Below are 17,668 nucleotides of genomic sequence, written 5' to 3' on the forward strand. Positions count from 1 at the left end.
TCCATATCTTATTACCTAGATTTCTGTATAAAATGTTATTGTCTAGTAACCTGGAAACCTGGTCCTTGACATGGAAATTGGAGACATGATAAAATGCAGACAATCCATTCTGAAGAAAGTACTCAGGCTAACATGGATGAAAAAAATTCTATTAATATTTTTGAATGTTGGAAGCTGATTGTTTCTGCAGGTTTTTCTCTGTATGCCTATGAAGCGAATATTGCATTCTCGAAAAACCTCAAGCATTAGCATGCATTTAAGCTTGTTAAAATACGAAATTTCTGAGGAAGTAGGTGCAGAGTGGAACCTGGGAATTGGCATTCCTAACACCTAATGTTCAAGGCATTTCCCCTATTTCTAACATTATTAGTAAATGACAAGGTGCCAAAGGCCCTTCTCCCCTGCAGGATTCTGAAGAACATAGAACACACAAGGAACTCAATCAAATCAGGCAAAATACCATCTTTTTACCAGAAGGATACGACTTTCTAATAAAGATGGAGTAAAGACCAGAGCTGGGACCAGAGCTCAAAGTGAGTGTCTTAATCCTCCTACTGGGACAGAGGGGAGCTATTCCCCATCCTGGGCCACCTGACAACCACAGAGTGACAGCCCCAGGAGAGAAAACCAACAGAATCAGACCCAGGCAGAGCTGCCAGAAGGAGACCTTCATTGGTGCCTGTAGAGTGGAAAGAGAAAGCAAAAGTGAAGGTCAAGTCTGGTCACCACAGGACAAAGGGGAAAGAACAGTCTGCTTCCTGTTTTTGGAAAGTTAAAACAATAGTAGGAAATGGTCCAGTAGGAGCCAGGCTCTCTAACATCCCGGAATTGATCAGTCATCTGCATTTCTGAGAAGATGACACTTTATTAAGCAACTCCAGAGTTGCTTCCTCCTGGGTGTAGGGGGATAAACAGTTTCTCTTTCCAAGCCAGAGAGGAGAGTGAGCTTGGTATAGAAATGCCCAGTGCTGCCTTTGGTACCTTCCCCTGTAACTCTAAATCTCTAGGAAAGCTGCTGAAGCTTATACAGTGCTGATCACTGTTATGATGGTGGAAACCAGGCAGAAAACTGAACTTCAAGTGAATGAACTTCAAGTGCGTGAAATGGAGTAAGACAGAGGACAGTGGCACATACAGGAGGAAGTAGGGGAAGGATGAGGAAGTGAGTGCAGAAAGCTCCCTGTAGGAGGGAGTTTGGATTCTGTGTGCTGTGGAAATGCAGCTTGAGCCGAGTTTTACCAGTCGCCAAAGGCAAGGGTGATGTGCAGCTGCCACATGGGTGAAAAATATTTAATGAGTGCTTCATGCACTCCAGGACTTCGGAATCCAATGGTGAATCAGGAAGTGTTCATCAGCCATAACTGTAGGAGACAGACAGCATGTAGTCAAAATACAAGATCAAAACTACTTTGTCCTGGGTATACCCAGCATCAATGAGCATCAGTATCTTGAATGGGCTAGGAAATATTTCCCACAAAAAGGTCAGATAGATGATGAATGCTGCTATATGAATGCTTCAGCTGTGCCAAATCATCCTGTGGCTGACTGCCATGGTTATTACTTGAGACTGTCACTATGACAGTTACTACTGTTACTACTCAAGACCGTCACTACAAGACTGAATGGAGGGACGAACATAGAAATGAAAACTTAAGACAAAAGAATCTGTTTTAAAGGAAGGGGAACTGGGGAAGAAGAAAAGGGCTCCCTGCTTCTAGTGAGCAAAGGCAGCCCCTGAGCTTCTACCACCCTTCGTATTTATTGGGTAGAATGACCAGGGAGCAGAAGGTAACAGTTGGTCAGCTGCTTAATTGTTCACAAGTTCACATTATTACTAACAGGCTTCAGATGTACCTAATCACAAGCAACACTGCACTTGGGCGTCACTGCCCTCAGTATCCCTTCTGGGTGGAAGATGCAGTTTGTTGGTCTGCCAACATTCTGCATTTGAGAAACAGTTTGCTGCCTACTCAGAACTGACCACGACCCTCAATCTTTTGGCCTCCAACATTTCTCCCTTTTTGTTTTTGAATTAATTGAATAAGGCAATTGCAAAATGTGCAGCCTTCAATTGCCGGTTGGTGGTTCATTCCATCTTCACATTCAGATTCAACTGGCTCATGACTCGCACTGGGGGAACCAGGCCTGTGGCTGGGATCCATGGGTCCCTCCACTCTCCTCTTCCATGGTCGTACACACCTTGAGTGCATCCACATGGTTTGTTCATTTTCTGTGAAAACACAAGCATACCCTCGTCCCCACGTTAGTAAATCTAGCAAAACAGAAGCAAAAAGCTTTTGTGGCTATAGCTGGGAGACATGCCACTGCTGAAGCGTCTGCGCCACAAGTTGTAACTCAACTTCTGCCTCCTTAATTAATTACCAAGGGGTAAAACTTTCCATTGATCATGAGAGGCAGGCTCTTTCTGATTAACAGAAGGCACAGAGAAAGCAAATCCAGGTTTATCCTTATCCAGTCTCTCATTCCGTCACCACCCAAAGACAGCAGCCCAGGGAGCTGTGTACGAGGGTGAACATGAGAAACATGAAAAGGAGCAGCATGAGAGTGAACAGCTTGTTGAAGTCCCAGAAACAAGTTAAACGGCCCTGGTTCAAACGCCTCTGACATATCTCCCCCTTTCCAAGAGGACTCTTAATCCTAAGGGTTGCAGAGGGATGAAGATCTGTCTTCAGGCTGTAACTTCTTCAGGCTGAATAGGGGCGATGATATTCCTGCCGAACTATTAGTTTCTGCTTCAGAAGACAGTAGAGGTGTTTCTACTACTGCAAGCAGTGGTACAGGCCAATTCTCATCCTCCCTCTCCTGCCCTCCACCCCCAATGGGTTCAGGGGGAAGGACAAAAGACTTCTTTAAACCTTGAGACACAAAACAAGACTGCCCATCCGGTCTGAGACAGGAGAGAATCTCAGCACTGTGTTGAACACTTTGAGCTGTTCCTACTCCCAACTAGGGATGTAGAAGATAGTTTTAGGGGCCAAGATAGGGGCCAACTATTTTTAGATGTTACTGACACACTGACACATCAGCTCCTGTATCCATAAGCCCATAAAACTTCTTTCCTTTGATTTGCATTGTACAGGTGGGTCTATTAGATGCCATGGGTTGTGATAGATAAGTCTCTCTCCTAGTTGCACTTCCAAATCCCTGACCTCACTTCTTCTTATGTAGAGAGGGGTACAATTTACAGGAAATAAGCAACAGTTGAGCAATATATCCTCCCAGTTCAAAAACCCAAAGATCTTGTGACATTACCACTGCTTGAATTTCTCCTTCACAATCCGAATCAACAACTCCTGGGCCTGTAAGTTAAGACAGCTTTTGCCCAAAATTAATCCCATGTTTCCTGTTGGCAAAGGTCCCCAAATGCCAATGGGAATCTTAGTGAGTCTGTTTCTTCCAATTAACGTAAGCTGTTCTCTAACTGGGAGATCTAATCCTGAGCCTCCCGGTGTTCCTGGGGAGAGGGAATCAATGTGCCTCTGGGAACCCATCCCTGAAACGGAGCTGTGGCCTGGACAGGGAATGCCTTCATTTTTTGAAGTGCCTGGGTCCAGGCCCCCTTCTCGCTTCCCGACAGGGGGCTGCCATTTTGATGAAACTTTGAGTGGCATTGATTAGCCCAGTGATTCCCTTTATTGCAACGAGGGCCACGTCCTGGCATTTTTTCTCTTAAGAGGGGAACTGTGTTACAAGATCCCTTTTACCCAGAGGTCTGAAGTGTTCTTTTTTGAAACATCCAATTTTTCTACACTTATAACACTTTCCCATGTTAGGGCTTGATCCTTGGCTTCTTTTAGATCTGTCAGCTACCAAATTAGCCAATGCCTGAGTCAATACTGCAAAGCAATGAAGCTCAGTTCCCACATCCCGACAAGCTCCGAGAAAACCTCCTAAGTCCTTTGCACATCTCACAGGTGCCAATGTGGGTTTACAATCCAAGAAAACCAAAGCTAAAGTTAGCCTTTCTGTAGTCACAAAAGAAGATGATATAAGCCAATTTTCATTCTCCCTCTCCTGTTCACTACTTTCGATAGGTGCTATAGGTGGGGCATAAAATTCTCTCATACCCTGAAATAACAGAAAGATAGTACATACCAAACTCCAAACAAAAGAGAAAAGAAATAGCCGAATTCTTCCCCACGTTACTCTGATTCAAAAACGTACCATTTTTTGTACCTCTAAGGCTCTGACAAGAACCTTTTTAGAGCCCTGACCTTGTGTTGCTGCGGGCAGACTTGTAACAGGGTTTCTCGTTCGTCTGGTTTTTATTTTTTCTGGGCTTTAGTTTTTTCTGTTCCAGCAGACCTTCCTCATTCAAGTTCCTTTAGGACCCTATCTGTCCCAGCAACTTTTGCTAGTCTTTGCTAGTTTTTATCCCTATCTGTCCCTGTCGGTCTATCTGTCCCTGTCAGTCCCTATAGTCCCTGTTAGTTCCTGTGAGTTCTTGCAAGTCCCTGTCTTTCCCTACCTATCTCTATTTGTCTCTAGTTGTCCCTATTTGTCTCTATTTCTATTTATCTCTATCCCTACTTATCTCTATTTGTCCCTGCAGGCCTCTTCAGGTCCCTTCAGGTCTATTTTTGTCACTGTTTGTCCCTATTCGGGTGCCACTTGTGGCTGACTGCCATGGTTATTACTTGAGACTGTCACTGTGACAGTCACTACTATTACTATTTGAGACCATCATTACAAGACTGAATGAAGGGACAAATTTAGAAATGAAAACTTAAGACAAAAAGAAACTGCTTTAAATGAAGGGGAACTGGAGAAAAAGAATAGCACTCCCTCCTTCTAGTGAGCAGAAGCAGCCCCTGAGCTTCTACTGCCCTTCATATTTATTGGGTAGAATGACCAGGGAGCAGGAGGTAATGACTGGTCAGCTGCTTAATTGATCACAGGTTCATATGATTACTAACAAGCTTCAGATGTACCTAATCACAAGAAATATTGCACTTGGGGCGTGACTGCCTTCAATATCCTTTCTGGGTGGAATATGCAGTTTGTCAGTCTGCCAACATTCTGCATTTATGAGAAACAGTTTGCTGCCTACTCATATAGCCCAAGTGGTATACGCAATTGATCATGACCCTCAATCTTTCGGCCTCCAACATTATCTGTTGTTTCTGAATCATGGAGGAGCCTAGAATGATATTTCTCATCACCTCTTACACTGTGTGGTCCAAGTGACAGTCAATCAAGGTGATACATTCACATGAGATTTAGATGGTGGACAAGGAAGAAGGACCACTCTCTGGCAGCAACAGCAGGGAGACAATGAACAGACCTAGCTGCATGTCACAGCAAATGAGCACCTGGAAACCACCCAGCTCTGTGCATTAGTGAGCTTCCAAGAACTCTGCATTCCCAGCCCTCCAAGGGGTGGGCCAGCCTCTAATTTCCTGGATTTGAAAATATATCCCACCTATACCTACATATGCTTCAGTTTTCATGATCAAATGTTCTGTATAAGTGGAGGAAGATGAAATCCTTTTTGGGAGCAATCAGGGCAAAATCATGTTGGGTTCCAAAAGTGGAACAGAGCATAGTCCAGTAATCCTGGGTCATGAAACATGAAAATGAGACTGCTTACAAGGGATTTGTGTCAAATATCTAGCTAGAATTCTTACTTGACAAGTGTAGGTGATTTTCAAACATCTATACCATGAATTCATATTTTGTCCTGAATTTACAACACCTCTCATAAATTTGGAAATATTTTAAGACAAAACATTCCCCAGGGTATATAAGTACTAAAAACTCTTAACCTTTCACAATGTGGTTGTGTTGTTGAAGGTGTGCTCACAATCCATCTCTTCAGAGACCTTACAGTGAGGCAGCCAGAAAGGACCCATGCAGGGGAATTCTTTGCTGGTCTCTTTTGCCTTGTCCTCTCAGTGGCTGGGGATAAGGCAAGTAGCTACCAGCTGAGCTGATAGTGAACTCAAAGTGTTTCATTCAAAATGAGGCCTCAGTGGAAGATCTTTCATGTTGTGCAAACATTTAAATATCCAGTCTTTTCCCCAATTTTTGCACAAAAGCTTTCATAACTGAAATAGTATTTTCTCTTACCACCTCTCCAAATAAAAATGTGGACAAACATAAACGGAGAGAAATTTTATAGCTTTACAGACTTACGTTAGTAAAAAAAGAGTCCTAAAATCAAATATCTGAGCTTTCCATCTTAAGAAGAGGAAAAGCAGAGCAATGATACTACTGTAACCCAGAACCTTACTTGTTTAATTGGGAAACACTGGAGGCATTGCCAAGAAAAAGGCAAGTATGTTTGTTATCTCCACTACTGCTCAACATTATAATGGAGTTATTGGCCAATGCAATCAAACAAAAGAAACCAATCAGGTGCACAAGAATAAGTAAAGAAAGGCAAAATATGGAACATCCATATGATAAAATATTACTCAGAAAAAAAAAGAACAGGCAACTCAGATGATTCTTGAAAGCATTATGCTGCGATGAATGAACCCAATCTCAAAAGGGACTTCTTTTTCTTATCTCTAGATTCTCAGTGTCTGCTCTAGAACCAACCATGAGATAGAAGGAGTCAATGAGTGTTAATGAGTGCATGAGTAGGTATGAACTCTCAAAACTCTTGAGAGAAGGAAACATGTCTCACTCTCCTCTTGTATTAATCACAATGCATAGTATTTGCCAAGGACCTCTGTCTGCCTTCTCTCCTGGGAGGCAAACAGGCAACACTCTTCTTACAGTTTTTCACTGGGGCTTCTCATCTGCACGCTGCTTCTTAAGTCAAAACCTTTTTCTTTGCCTCATCTGCAGCATTAACCTGAATGCAAGGGTAAGGATAATTGAGTGTGTATTACACTGAAAATAACCACTGCAGTTAAAGATTTTTTCCTATTAAACCTGAATGTACTTTCTCTTGGGAGGTATATGTGACTTTTTGTTCAAATATTTGCTTACAGACGGTTGTAATACAATAATTGAGACAGAAGCTGTCTTACTCTGAGTGATTATTTCTAAAGGAATCACACATTTCATTGTGTAGTGCTTCTCTTATCTTTGAGCCTTTGCTAACTTTTGTTAAATGTACAGTCTAAACTTATTTGTGCTTTGGGGAAATAAGGAAGAAATGTATATCCTATTTTGGACAAAATGATTTAGGGCATGGAGAAGCCAATTTCAAGATGGAGGAACATGGAAAGTTGGCATAAGTCACATGTGACTTCTAGGACATACTGGTAGAACATGAAAACATGCTTTTGGAATTTCTAGAAATTATTAGGTGAAGAGAGCCCAGTAGAAAAGTAGAAAAGGAATAGGAACTTCAACTATCGCTACCTCTATATTAAAGGGAATTTTTGCACCGACAAAACTACACAGGACTCAGAAACCTTGGTTACACACAATTTCCATCAGCACACAATGAAAATCCAAGGAACTTGTAGTCTTTGGCTGATAAATGGGTTGAGATTGTGGCTCAAATCTTCTAGGGAAAGGGGGAAGGGGAGATGTCATGAGGGTAGACAAAGTCTAGCTCCAAAATCATCTTGAACTTTTACCATAAAGCAAAATTTATCCCTGTATTATTAGAAGTAGCAGCAGTATTTTCCAAGACAAAACAGGTTCCAATTCTGCACAAATATGAGATAATTGAAAAGTTTTATTATAAACACAATAAGCAAAAAATTCAATGCAGTGGGGGCAGAAGTGTGTGGATAACCTGCCAAACAATTAGTATTCAAAGTGTTGAGTGAGGGAGATGAGGTTCAACTATCTTTCTCAAGAAAAGGAGAGAACCGGGTATTCATCAAATTGGTTAAATTGAGGTTGGTCAAAGAGTTTCTACAGATACACCTGAATATACTAAACATTGCTGTATTACCTGTTGAATTGCTGTCTTTCACTCTTTCAGCATTGGGGATCATTATTTAGTTGAATTTGTAGAGATCGATTTTCCAGACATGTCTCTCTTCTTTAACAAGCAAATGATAGGAAACAATTTGACTCCTTATATGACAATGGAATTAAATAAACTGACACTCATCTAGAAATAATTCTACAATCATCTCCATCTCTAAGATTACCTACTGCAAACAAATAATTGATCTTTCTTTCTAACAAACCACATGGGTAACATGATCACTGTGACTCTGAACGCAAGAGTGAGTGAATGGAAGCTACAAAGGGAGATTATCTGCTAATATAGAAAGAATCTAGAAGAAAATATTTTATTAGAGGTAACATGATATAGCTTGGAGCCATCTTCTTTGGTCTCTTGCATACATTTTCTCTGTGTGACTAAGGAAGAATTCACAAGGCAGTAAGCATCAATACTTTCTGCTTTGGAGTTTCACAAACTGAAAATTTGTCCCTCTCTTGTTAAGTCAATCAAATATCTACTAATGGCCAATGGTGGTCCTTAGTTATGAGTGCCTGAGAGACAGAAACCAGAGCACTCTGACTACGTTAAATGAGTAAGTATGGGGCAAGGTTGCCAGAGAATATACAGAAAATACAACAGATTTTCATTAAGTTTAGTCTTCCGCGAACAGCCGTAAGAAAATAGAGGAAGCAATCTCTAATGCTTTCATGATAAATTCAAGTATCCTATCCTGACTCTCCACTTCCATTCTTGCCCCTTGCTGCCTTACAGCACAGACAGCCTCCTGTTCTGCTAGTTTTTGCTCCATTTGCGCCTTTCTCTTTTCTTGCTCCAGTTTATCTTCCAGCTTCCTGATTTTCTCCTCATACTCCTCTCTTATCCGTGCCTTCCCTCTCTCCAGCTCCACTCTGTAGAGTTCTTGTATTGCTTGTGTTTGCCTCTGGATCTCCTCCTCAGCCCTTTGGTACATCCTATTAGTGTAGCAGCCTCCCTTGTTCTCCCTCACCACGTGCTGGATCAGAGCCAGCAACTGTGCCCTCTGGGCCTCCTGCTCAGCGCCTGTTGCCCTGTTGTTGAATGCACAGTAGCGGTCACCAAAAATATCCATCAACTCTTGAATGTCTCTTGGAGCTTCCCCTAAGTAGTCATGCAAATTGGTGCCATCTAAGTCATCTTTCCGGGTGAATACGAGAATCATGAATCTTCTAGCCCTCTCTCCAAACATTTTCAGGATCTTCTCTGTGGCCTTGTGCTCTTCCTTAGTATAACGGCCCAATGGGACCACCAGAAGCAGAGCGTGAGGCCCTGGGGAGGTCAGGAGAATGCAGCGAGCAATCTCCTTGGATGTGTCAGCATTGTGCACCTCGGTGTCGAAAATCCTGGTGTGTCAACCACGACAAGTTCTGTTTCCTTCCATGAGCTGCTGCGTTTCTCACACTTCTTGGTAATGGATTTTGCTGCAATGCCAGAATGAAACACTTTCTGGTCAAGGATGCTGTTTCCTGTTGCACTTTTTCCTGCTCCAGTTTTACCCACTAACACAATTCTCAATTGGGAATCTCTGGGCTCTTGCCTTCCAGGCCCTGGGAGATCAAGAAAAAAAAAAAGCCATGCTGTTAGAATCTACCTCTAATAGATTCCCCTGCAGAGTCCTCACCCCCAGTGCCCTTCTCTGTTACTGGCTGTGGGGGCTTCTTCTGATGTTACTGCTGCACTCAGAGAGTCCTGTGGGCCTGATGCTCATCTTGCAGTACTTGGGCAACTGGCCCTTCCCTTAATCTCTTATCTTCAATCTTGCTTTTCAGGATTCCCTTGAGCTTCTTAGTCTGATCTTTTGTAGCTATGTAGCCCACAGAGGAAGAAATAAAATGGTTTCATAAGAGAACTATGAGCTGCCAATAATAGCTGTTTTGTTTCTTTATTTTTTCTTTTTTTCTTTTTGAGACAGAGTTTCACTCTTGTTGCCTAGGCTGAAGTGCAGTGGCATGATCTTAGCTCACTGCAACCTCTGCCTCCTGGGTTCAAGTGATTCTCCTGCCTCAGCCTCCCAAATAGCTGGGATTACAGGCATGCACTACCACACCCAGATAATTTTTGTATTTTTAGTAGAGATGGGGTTTCGCCATGTTGCTCAGGCTGGTCTCAAACTGCTGACCTCAGGTGATCCACCCTCCTCAGCCTCCCAAAGTGCTGGGATTACAGGCGTGAGCCACTGTGCCTGGCCAGCTATTTGTTTCTAATGAGGTAGTGCAGGGAGTAACCCAAGATTTGACTTTAGGGTATCTGTAGTGGAGATTTATTTTCCCAATTTATATTCAAAATGAAGCATTTCCTCTTCCCCTTAAGAAGCCAGGGACGTGGGTTATACAACCCATCATTATTCTTAAAGCACAGTTTCCCACATTTGATAACCAGAATCCCAGGATGAAAGAAGCATATTTCCGAAAGTGATACGACTGAGAACATGGGATACAGGAAGGCTAAGATTATCTAAGGAAAGATGTGGGCTGGTATTCACATTTTTATTTAGTTGGCATCACAGTGGAAGGCTTTGTCCTAAGGATATCCTGAGAGCATTGGTTGGCCATAGGGAAGGAAGTAAGAGAATCATGGGAGGCAAAATGACAAAGCACCAAACGCCAGCTCCAACACTGCAACAGTTAGTCAGTGTTGACACCATATGGGTGACAATCCATGGAGGAGATTGTAAATGTAGCCACAATCTATTCCCATCCCTGGATGCATGCCTCTGGGGTGCAGATTTGCAGTTCCTCCCATCAAGATGCTATCTGTCTCTTCAACTGTTGAATCTGGGCGGGCCTTATGACTTGCTCTGTACAGTAGGACAGTAGAAAGCCTGGTGCAAGCAGAGACTTCAAAAGTGCTTATGCACTGTGGCTTGCCTTTTCTTTTTGCTCTTCCTGCAACTGCCTTATAAGGAAGCCTGGACTAGCCTTCTTGATGATGACAACAAAGCCAAGTTATCCCTATTATCCTTGCTGTCTGAGAGCCTGCTACCTACCAGACATGTCCACAAGGCTATCCAAGACCATTCAGGCACTAGCTCACCCCAGATGCATGAGCAAGAGCCAAGCTGGCGCAGACCCAAGAATGGCACAGTGAACCCACAGAATTAAGAACCAACTAAATGGCTGATGTTTTAAGCTATGAAACTTTGGGATAGTTTATTAAACCAGCAAAATTTCAACTGATAGAGTCAATTTCTATGGATAAGGAAGAAAATGGAGGGTCACGTGATACACCGAATGAGCCAGCCAGTTTAATTTGTTGGTGATAGTGAGACCACCAAGAGCTGGGAAATTAGGGACCAGGGTGAGGGATCAATTACTCCCGCATTCCTCATTTCCAATCCTCCTCCAGGCTGAAGAAAGGGGCGTAAAACAATCAGAGAGGCTACAACCAGCTATTCTGGTATGTCCATGATGTAGGAAGCAAGAGGTAAGAAACTGTACCAAGCCCTGGGTCAATCAGAGGATATTTAATCTCTCTTCTGCTTAGCTGCTACAGCCACACCATGGGCAGAAAGTGCAGAGGGTCAAGAGAGATGAAAGAGCAGGTCAAATGAAGAGAAAATGAGAAAGGAGGTCGGAAATATTTTTCTCCTGCTCAAATGGGGACTGGGTGGCAAGGCAGGAGAAACCCCACCCCTATTCCCCCCCACATCCCTCACCCCCGCTGGGGAGCACTGGCTCTCACCATAACTGGCCCCTGGTGTGCTGGGGTTGAAGCTCACACTGCCGAATTGGGCTGCCATTGTCGCTTGAACTCCTGTAAATCGAGAAACATAACCAGGTCATTTTACGGAAATGGAAGCAACTAGGATCCCTGACTGCCTGTAGTCAACAACTTTCTTTTTGCCATGAGCTTGCCACATTGATTTCTCCTGCTCCATTTCCCAGAAGTCTCCTCAACCCTCCCTTTTTAAGTTTCATTTTCAGATTGTTCCTTTTTCTTTACACAAACATAAATGCTTCCAGTGCTTCCTCAGCACTGGTTCTGACTCCTTCCCCCCTCTATCTAGAGATTCATGGCTTGGATGCCTTTACATGCGGTCTGTAGCCTACAATCTCCTCAGAGTTCCAAACTTTTATATCTCACTCAGCTTATAAAAGTTTCAAATTTTGCATCTCACTCCATTTGGCTATTTCATGGGCATCTCAAACAGAACCTGGCCCAAATTAAGCCCTGACCTCCACATCCTGTCTGCCTCCCTGGCTCTCCCCTCAGCAGATGGTACCACCATCTAGCCCCATGGCTCCTGAAGAACCTTGGGGTCATCCACAACTCTTTTATCCTCTCTCTCTCATTAGCCCATCACCAAATTCTATTGATTTTACTTCCAAAAAACTCGAAATCTCCCATTTCTCTCCATCTTTGTGCTAATACAACCCACTGTCAATTGTATGCAACTTAACAGGCTTTTAATTGATTATCTTCCCGTAAATCCCTTTTCTACTCTACAACCAGATGTTATTTTGAAACTAAAATTTGACATTTTTTCTTGTTTAAATTTCCTAGTGGCTTCCTATTGGTTTCAAAAATAACTTAAGTCCTCAAAAATAACTTAAGCCCTGTGTAATCAGCTGTCTCCTCTCTCCTATGTGTGAGCCACACTACCCTCAACATCCTGGAAATCTTCTAGGTTCCTTCCACCTTCAAGGCCTTTGCACTATCATTCTCTCTCTCTGGAGCACTCACCCTCCAACCTAGTGCTCAGCTTGTTCCTGCTCAACCCGCAGGTCTTGGCTCTCTAGAGAGTCTTCCCCAACACCACTCTACCAGCAACACCCTCTGGTATGATCCACGGCACCCCAGGGGGTTCTCACAGAATATGTATTACTTTAGGAAGTTAATTGTTTGATTTTTTTTTACTGTCTTCTCTTATACTATAAGCTTTGTGATGGGAAGACCACATAATGTGTTGTATTTCTCATTATTCCCTGGGGACAAGCACAATAATGGGCAAAGAATGGTTCTCAATCATTATTTGTTAAATAAATAAATGGATAATCTCCCTGCTTCTTGCCTCTGATTGATCACTATGTCCAGCCCACATCTGATCTGTGAAAATGACAATCCTTTCCTTTATTAATTAATATGTAGTGTTATAGAAACATGGCATTAATTTTAAATGTTTCATGTCATTGCTACCTACAAACATTTTGCAATGGAGAAAGATATTTGAAGAACTCTTATTGGAGCAGATTTTTGACCTAAACAGGCAGAAAATGGTAGTTGTTAAAGACAGAGTCACCTCATGGGAAGTCAACGAATATGAAACACAGTGAAAAGCCAGACATTTCTTTTGAAAGAATGACTATTTCTTTATCCTTCAAGAACGGGGTATAGGAAAGAGTTTCTTGTAAACAAAGAATCAAATAATTTTAAAAATCGACTATGGTGGCTGGTTTTAGGAGAGAGGATAGGACACCAGCAACAAGAAAACAATACTGTGACATTCTGGGTTTTTGTGACATTCTCTGGGTGTTTCTTCAAATCATCCTTCTAGTACGTGGGCTCTTTAATGTGCTCTGCTGTTCCCAACTCAGAGGCAAAGCCAGGAGACTGTGCTTCTGTAGATGCTGACCTCAGGTGTCTGAGTTCTCTCTCTGCCTAAGGAACAAGCACCCATCAGAACCCAGCTTCTCCTGAATTGCAGAGAGTCACACCAGGTGGCATCTCCCTCCTCCTGTCGCTAAAGGGGAGCTCAATGCCCAGTAAACCCAGGACTGTCCCTGAGGAGGCAGTTTCCCTAAAGGGCATCTCCGAGCAGACAGTTAAGCCTGTAACAAGACTTCAGACTATAGAGCCTCCAATCCTGACCTGGGTGCAGTCTTTGTGGGGCCACATACGGAGCTGTGCCCCTTACACATCCCAATGTTTTTCTTCCCACCAGCTCCTCCAGAGCTCATTCTGTTCGCTCACCCAACTTTATCCCTGGAAGAATCAAAGTTTCTATATACATTCCACAACCAGTGAAAGGAAACATTTATTTGTAAAGCAAGTATCCTCCAAGCAGCAACCCCTGAAAGAGGCATTAATTTGTAGGGCTCAGCCTTCAAAACAGATTACAACCTAAAATTAGCAAAGACAGGAAACAGGAACCAATGAGAACATAGTCCGAAACGTGTTTACCAGACGATTTAAGATACAGGTCCCTCCTCACCAAAATCGCACATTTGTCCCGACCCCCACCACACACACCCCTGTTCCCTTACCTGGAAAATCAGGGTCCTGCACCCCTCTCTGATTTTGCACACAATACTAAGCCCCAGGATGTTGAGAAAGAGGAAAAGAGAGGAAGTGAGGGGAGGAGCTGTCCAGATTTACTTGTGCAAGGGACCTGCCCACCTGATCATCCAGCAGCACTAATAGAACTTTCTGCAGCGAGGGGGTTGTTCTGTGCTGTCCACGGTGGTGACCCTTAGCCACATGTGACTACTGAGCACTTGAAATGTGATGAGTGTGATTGCGGTTCTGAATTTTAAATTTTATTTTGTTTCAATTTATTTAAAGTTAAACAGCTACTCCTTTGTCAGAATTCTAAAAGGCGAAGTCAGGCAGAACAACTTGAACCAGGCATTTTCCCCAGAAGGAAAGAAGGAATATTCAGTTTGGTATGCCTGGTGGCTACCATACTGAACCTTGCAAAGGCTCTGAAGTGAGACCAAAAACATGAATCATGCTGTGACATTCTGGAAGAAACTGCTGGGCCAAAACCAGAGAGTCACCAGTTATCCTGAAAGACCCCTGAGCCCCTGAACCCCTGCTCAGCACAACAGGCCTCCCAGCTGAGTCCCCATACCTCTTTCTCCCAGTGCTTCAGGTGTATCCTCTCAGTCCACAGTGTGTCCTATATTTCCAGGGTATGTCCATGAGTCATCTGCTAGAAGCAAAAGAGACTAAATGACCTTCATTGGACTGACTAGGATGGGCCCAGTTTTGCCTCCTGAGATGGTCCTGGAACCATTGAAATAGTCTAAACACTGACGTCTGACACTACTTACCACTAAAATGGAAACTTTGAGAATATTGTAATGGGGTCCTAGCTCACCATTATAACCAATTATTTTTCCATTATAAAAGAGGTCTCACTTTTTGATGGGGTTGTTTGTTTTTTTCTTGTAAATTTGTTTGAGTTCTTTGTAGATTCTGGATATTAGCCCTTTGTCAGATGAGTAGATTGCAAAAATTTTCTCCCATTCTGTAGGTTGCCTGTTCACTCTGATGGTAGTTTCTTTTGCTGTGCAGAAGCTCTTTAGTTTAATTAGATCCCATTTGTCAATTTTGGCTTTTGCTGCCATTGCTTTTGGTGTTTTAGACATGAAGTCCTTGCCCATGCCTATGTCCTGAATGGTACTACCTAGGTTTTCTTCTAGGGTTTTTATGGTATTAGGTCTAACATTTAAGTCTCATATGAACAGACATTTCTCAAAAGAAGACATTCATACAGCCAACAGACACATGAAAAAATGCTCATCATCACTGGCCATCAGAGAAATGCAAATCAAAACCACAATGAGATACCATCTCACACCAGTTAGAATGGCAGTCATTCAAAAGTCAGGAAACAACAGGTGCTGGAGAGGATGTGGAGAAATAGGAACACTTTTACACTGTTGGTGGGATTGTAAACTAGTTCAACCATTATGGAAAACAGTATGGCGATTCCTCAAGGATCTAGAACTAGAAGTACCATATGACCCAGCCATCCCACTACTGGGTATATACCCAAAGGATTATAAATCATGCTGCTATAAAGACACATGCACACTTATGTTTATTGCAGCACTATTCATGATAGCAAAGTCTTGGAATCAACCCAAATGTCCATCTGTGACAGACTGGATTAAGAAAATGTGACACATATACACCATGGAATATTATGCAGCCATAAAAAAGGATGAGTTTGCGTCCTTTGTAGGAACATGGATGCAGCCGGAAACCATCATTCTTAGCAAACTATCACAAGAACAGAAAACCAAACACTGCATGTTCTCACTCATAGGTGGGAACTGAACAATGACATCACTTGGACTCGGGAAGGGGAAGATCACACATCGGGGCCTATCATGGGGAGGGGGGAGGGGGGAGGGATTGCATTGGGAGTAATACCTGATATAAATGACGAATTGATGGGTGCTGACGCGTTGATGGGTGCAGCACACCAACATGGCACAAGTATACATATGTAACAAACCTGCACGTTATGCATATGTACCCTAGAACTTAAAGTATAATAACAAAAATAAAAAATAAAAAATTAAAAAAAAAAAGAGGTCTCAATTTACCATTATACCCCACAGCTGAGACCTTATTTAGAATTGCATAGCACTTCAGTAATCATAAAATTGCTAATAATTCTAAAAAGAACTGTAAGAGACAAGACATACATTTCTTTGAGGATAGAATGTGGTTGACCTTGGGTATACAAGCACAGGATGGCTACCCTAAAAAGCAGGACAAGGCAATGGAATATATTTTGCACCAACAGTAAGGATAATTTACATTCCAGAACAGCATGACTTAAATAACAAAGACCACTTGATCCTTTGGTTTGACAGGCAAACAAAGTCCAAAAGAACAGGCAGCCTGAGAAGGCATCTCCATGATTCTGAACTGGGATACCTAAAAAGACTAGGGTTATATTTTGTTTCTGAAGCCTAAACCTGGCTAGAAGGTATATGTTATTCTATTTAATTACAGAAATTGGTATAAAATATGGTATTTATTTTAAGTACTATTAAAGCACTGGATCATTACTTAGGGAATCTTTATCCGGGTTACAGGGATCACTGCAGTAGGAAAGTTCTCTGTTAGGGACTACATTTGCAGTGAGCACCACATTTCATCTAAATGCTACACAATAAAGCAATGTGTAGACAAAAATTTCTACATTAAACATCCAGAAATGAAAACAATCATTTGTGATACCACATTAAAAATTTAGAAAAGGAACAGCAAATTGAACCTAAAGTAAGGAGGATGAAGGAAATACTAAAGGGAAAAACTCTTTTTTTTTTTTTTTTTTTTTTTTTTGAGGCGGAGTCTCGCTCTGTCGCCCGGACTGGAGTGCAGTGGCCGGATCTCAGCTCACTGCAAGCTCCGCCTCCTGGGTTTACGCCATTCTCCTGCCTCAGCCTCCCTAGTAGCTGGGACTACAGGCGCCTGCCACCTCGCCCGGCTAGTTTTTGTATTTTTAGTAGAGACGGGGTTTCACCATGTTAGCCAGGATGGTCTCGATCTCCTGACCTCGTGATCCACCCGTCTCGGCCTCCCAAAGTGCTGGGATTACAGGCTTGAGCCACCACGCCCGGCCGGGAAAAACTCTTGAAACAGAAAAAAAAATAGAGAAAACCATTAAAATCAAACGTGAATTCTTTGGAAATGATTAATAAAATTGATAAGCCTCTATCTACATAAATCAAGAAAAGGAGCCAAACATACAGTATACAAGTTACTAATATCAGGAATGGGAATGAGATCACGCAGGCATTAAAGGGGTTGGGCCTGATCAATCACCTCAACATCTAGCTCCACTATAAAAAAGGGGGAGAATCAGGAGGTTATATATGCTAACCGTCAAAAACTTACGGAAGAGACAGTTCAAGCTACCGCACCCTCTGGGGAAGCTCCAGAATGGCCGCCGCCGCCTAAGCCTTGGGAACTGCAGGCATGGGAGCCTGAGACGCGGTTTGCAGCTCCCCTTGTTGCATAAACTGCTGTTAACTACAGTAAAATTCAGGCTCAGCCACCAGTTAATAA

The 17,668-nt window shown here is 42.7% G+C and overlaps 1 protein-coding gene across 1 annotated transcript; it reads right to left on the bottom strand.

The window, feature by feature from the left end:
- Positions 1-7,640: 7,640 nt before the first annotated feature.
- GIMAP4 (GTPase, IMAP family member 4) lies at positions 7,641-14,258 on the bottom strand. Its single transcript, XM_033192160.1, is given in 4 exon segments — positions 7,641-9,259; positions 9,262-9,465; positions 11,600-11,671; positions 14,122-14,258. Coding segments are annotated over 3 exon segments (987 nt in total). The 5' UTR covers positions 11,658-11,671; positions 14,122-14,258; the 3' UTR covers positions 7,641-8,534.
- Between the last annotated feature and the right edge of the window lie 3,410 nt (positions 14,259-17,668).

Source organism: Trachypithecus francoisi, unplaced genomic scaffold, assembly GCF_009764315.1.
Source record: "Trachypithecus francoisi isolate TF-2019V2 unplaced genomic scaffold, Tfra_2.0 Lachesis_group4, whole genome shotgun sequence".
NCBI classification, from domain to species: domain Eukaryota; kingdom Metazoa; phylum Chordata; class Mammalia; order Primates; family Cercopithecidae; genus Trachypithecus; species Trachypithecus francoisi.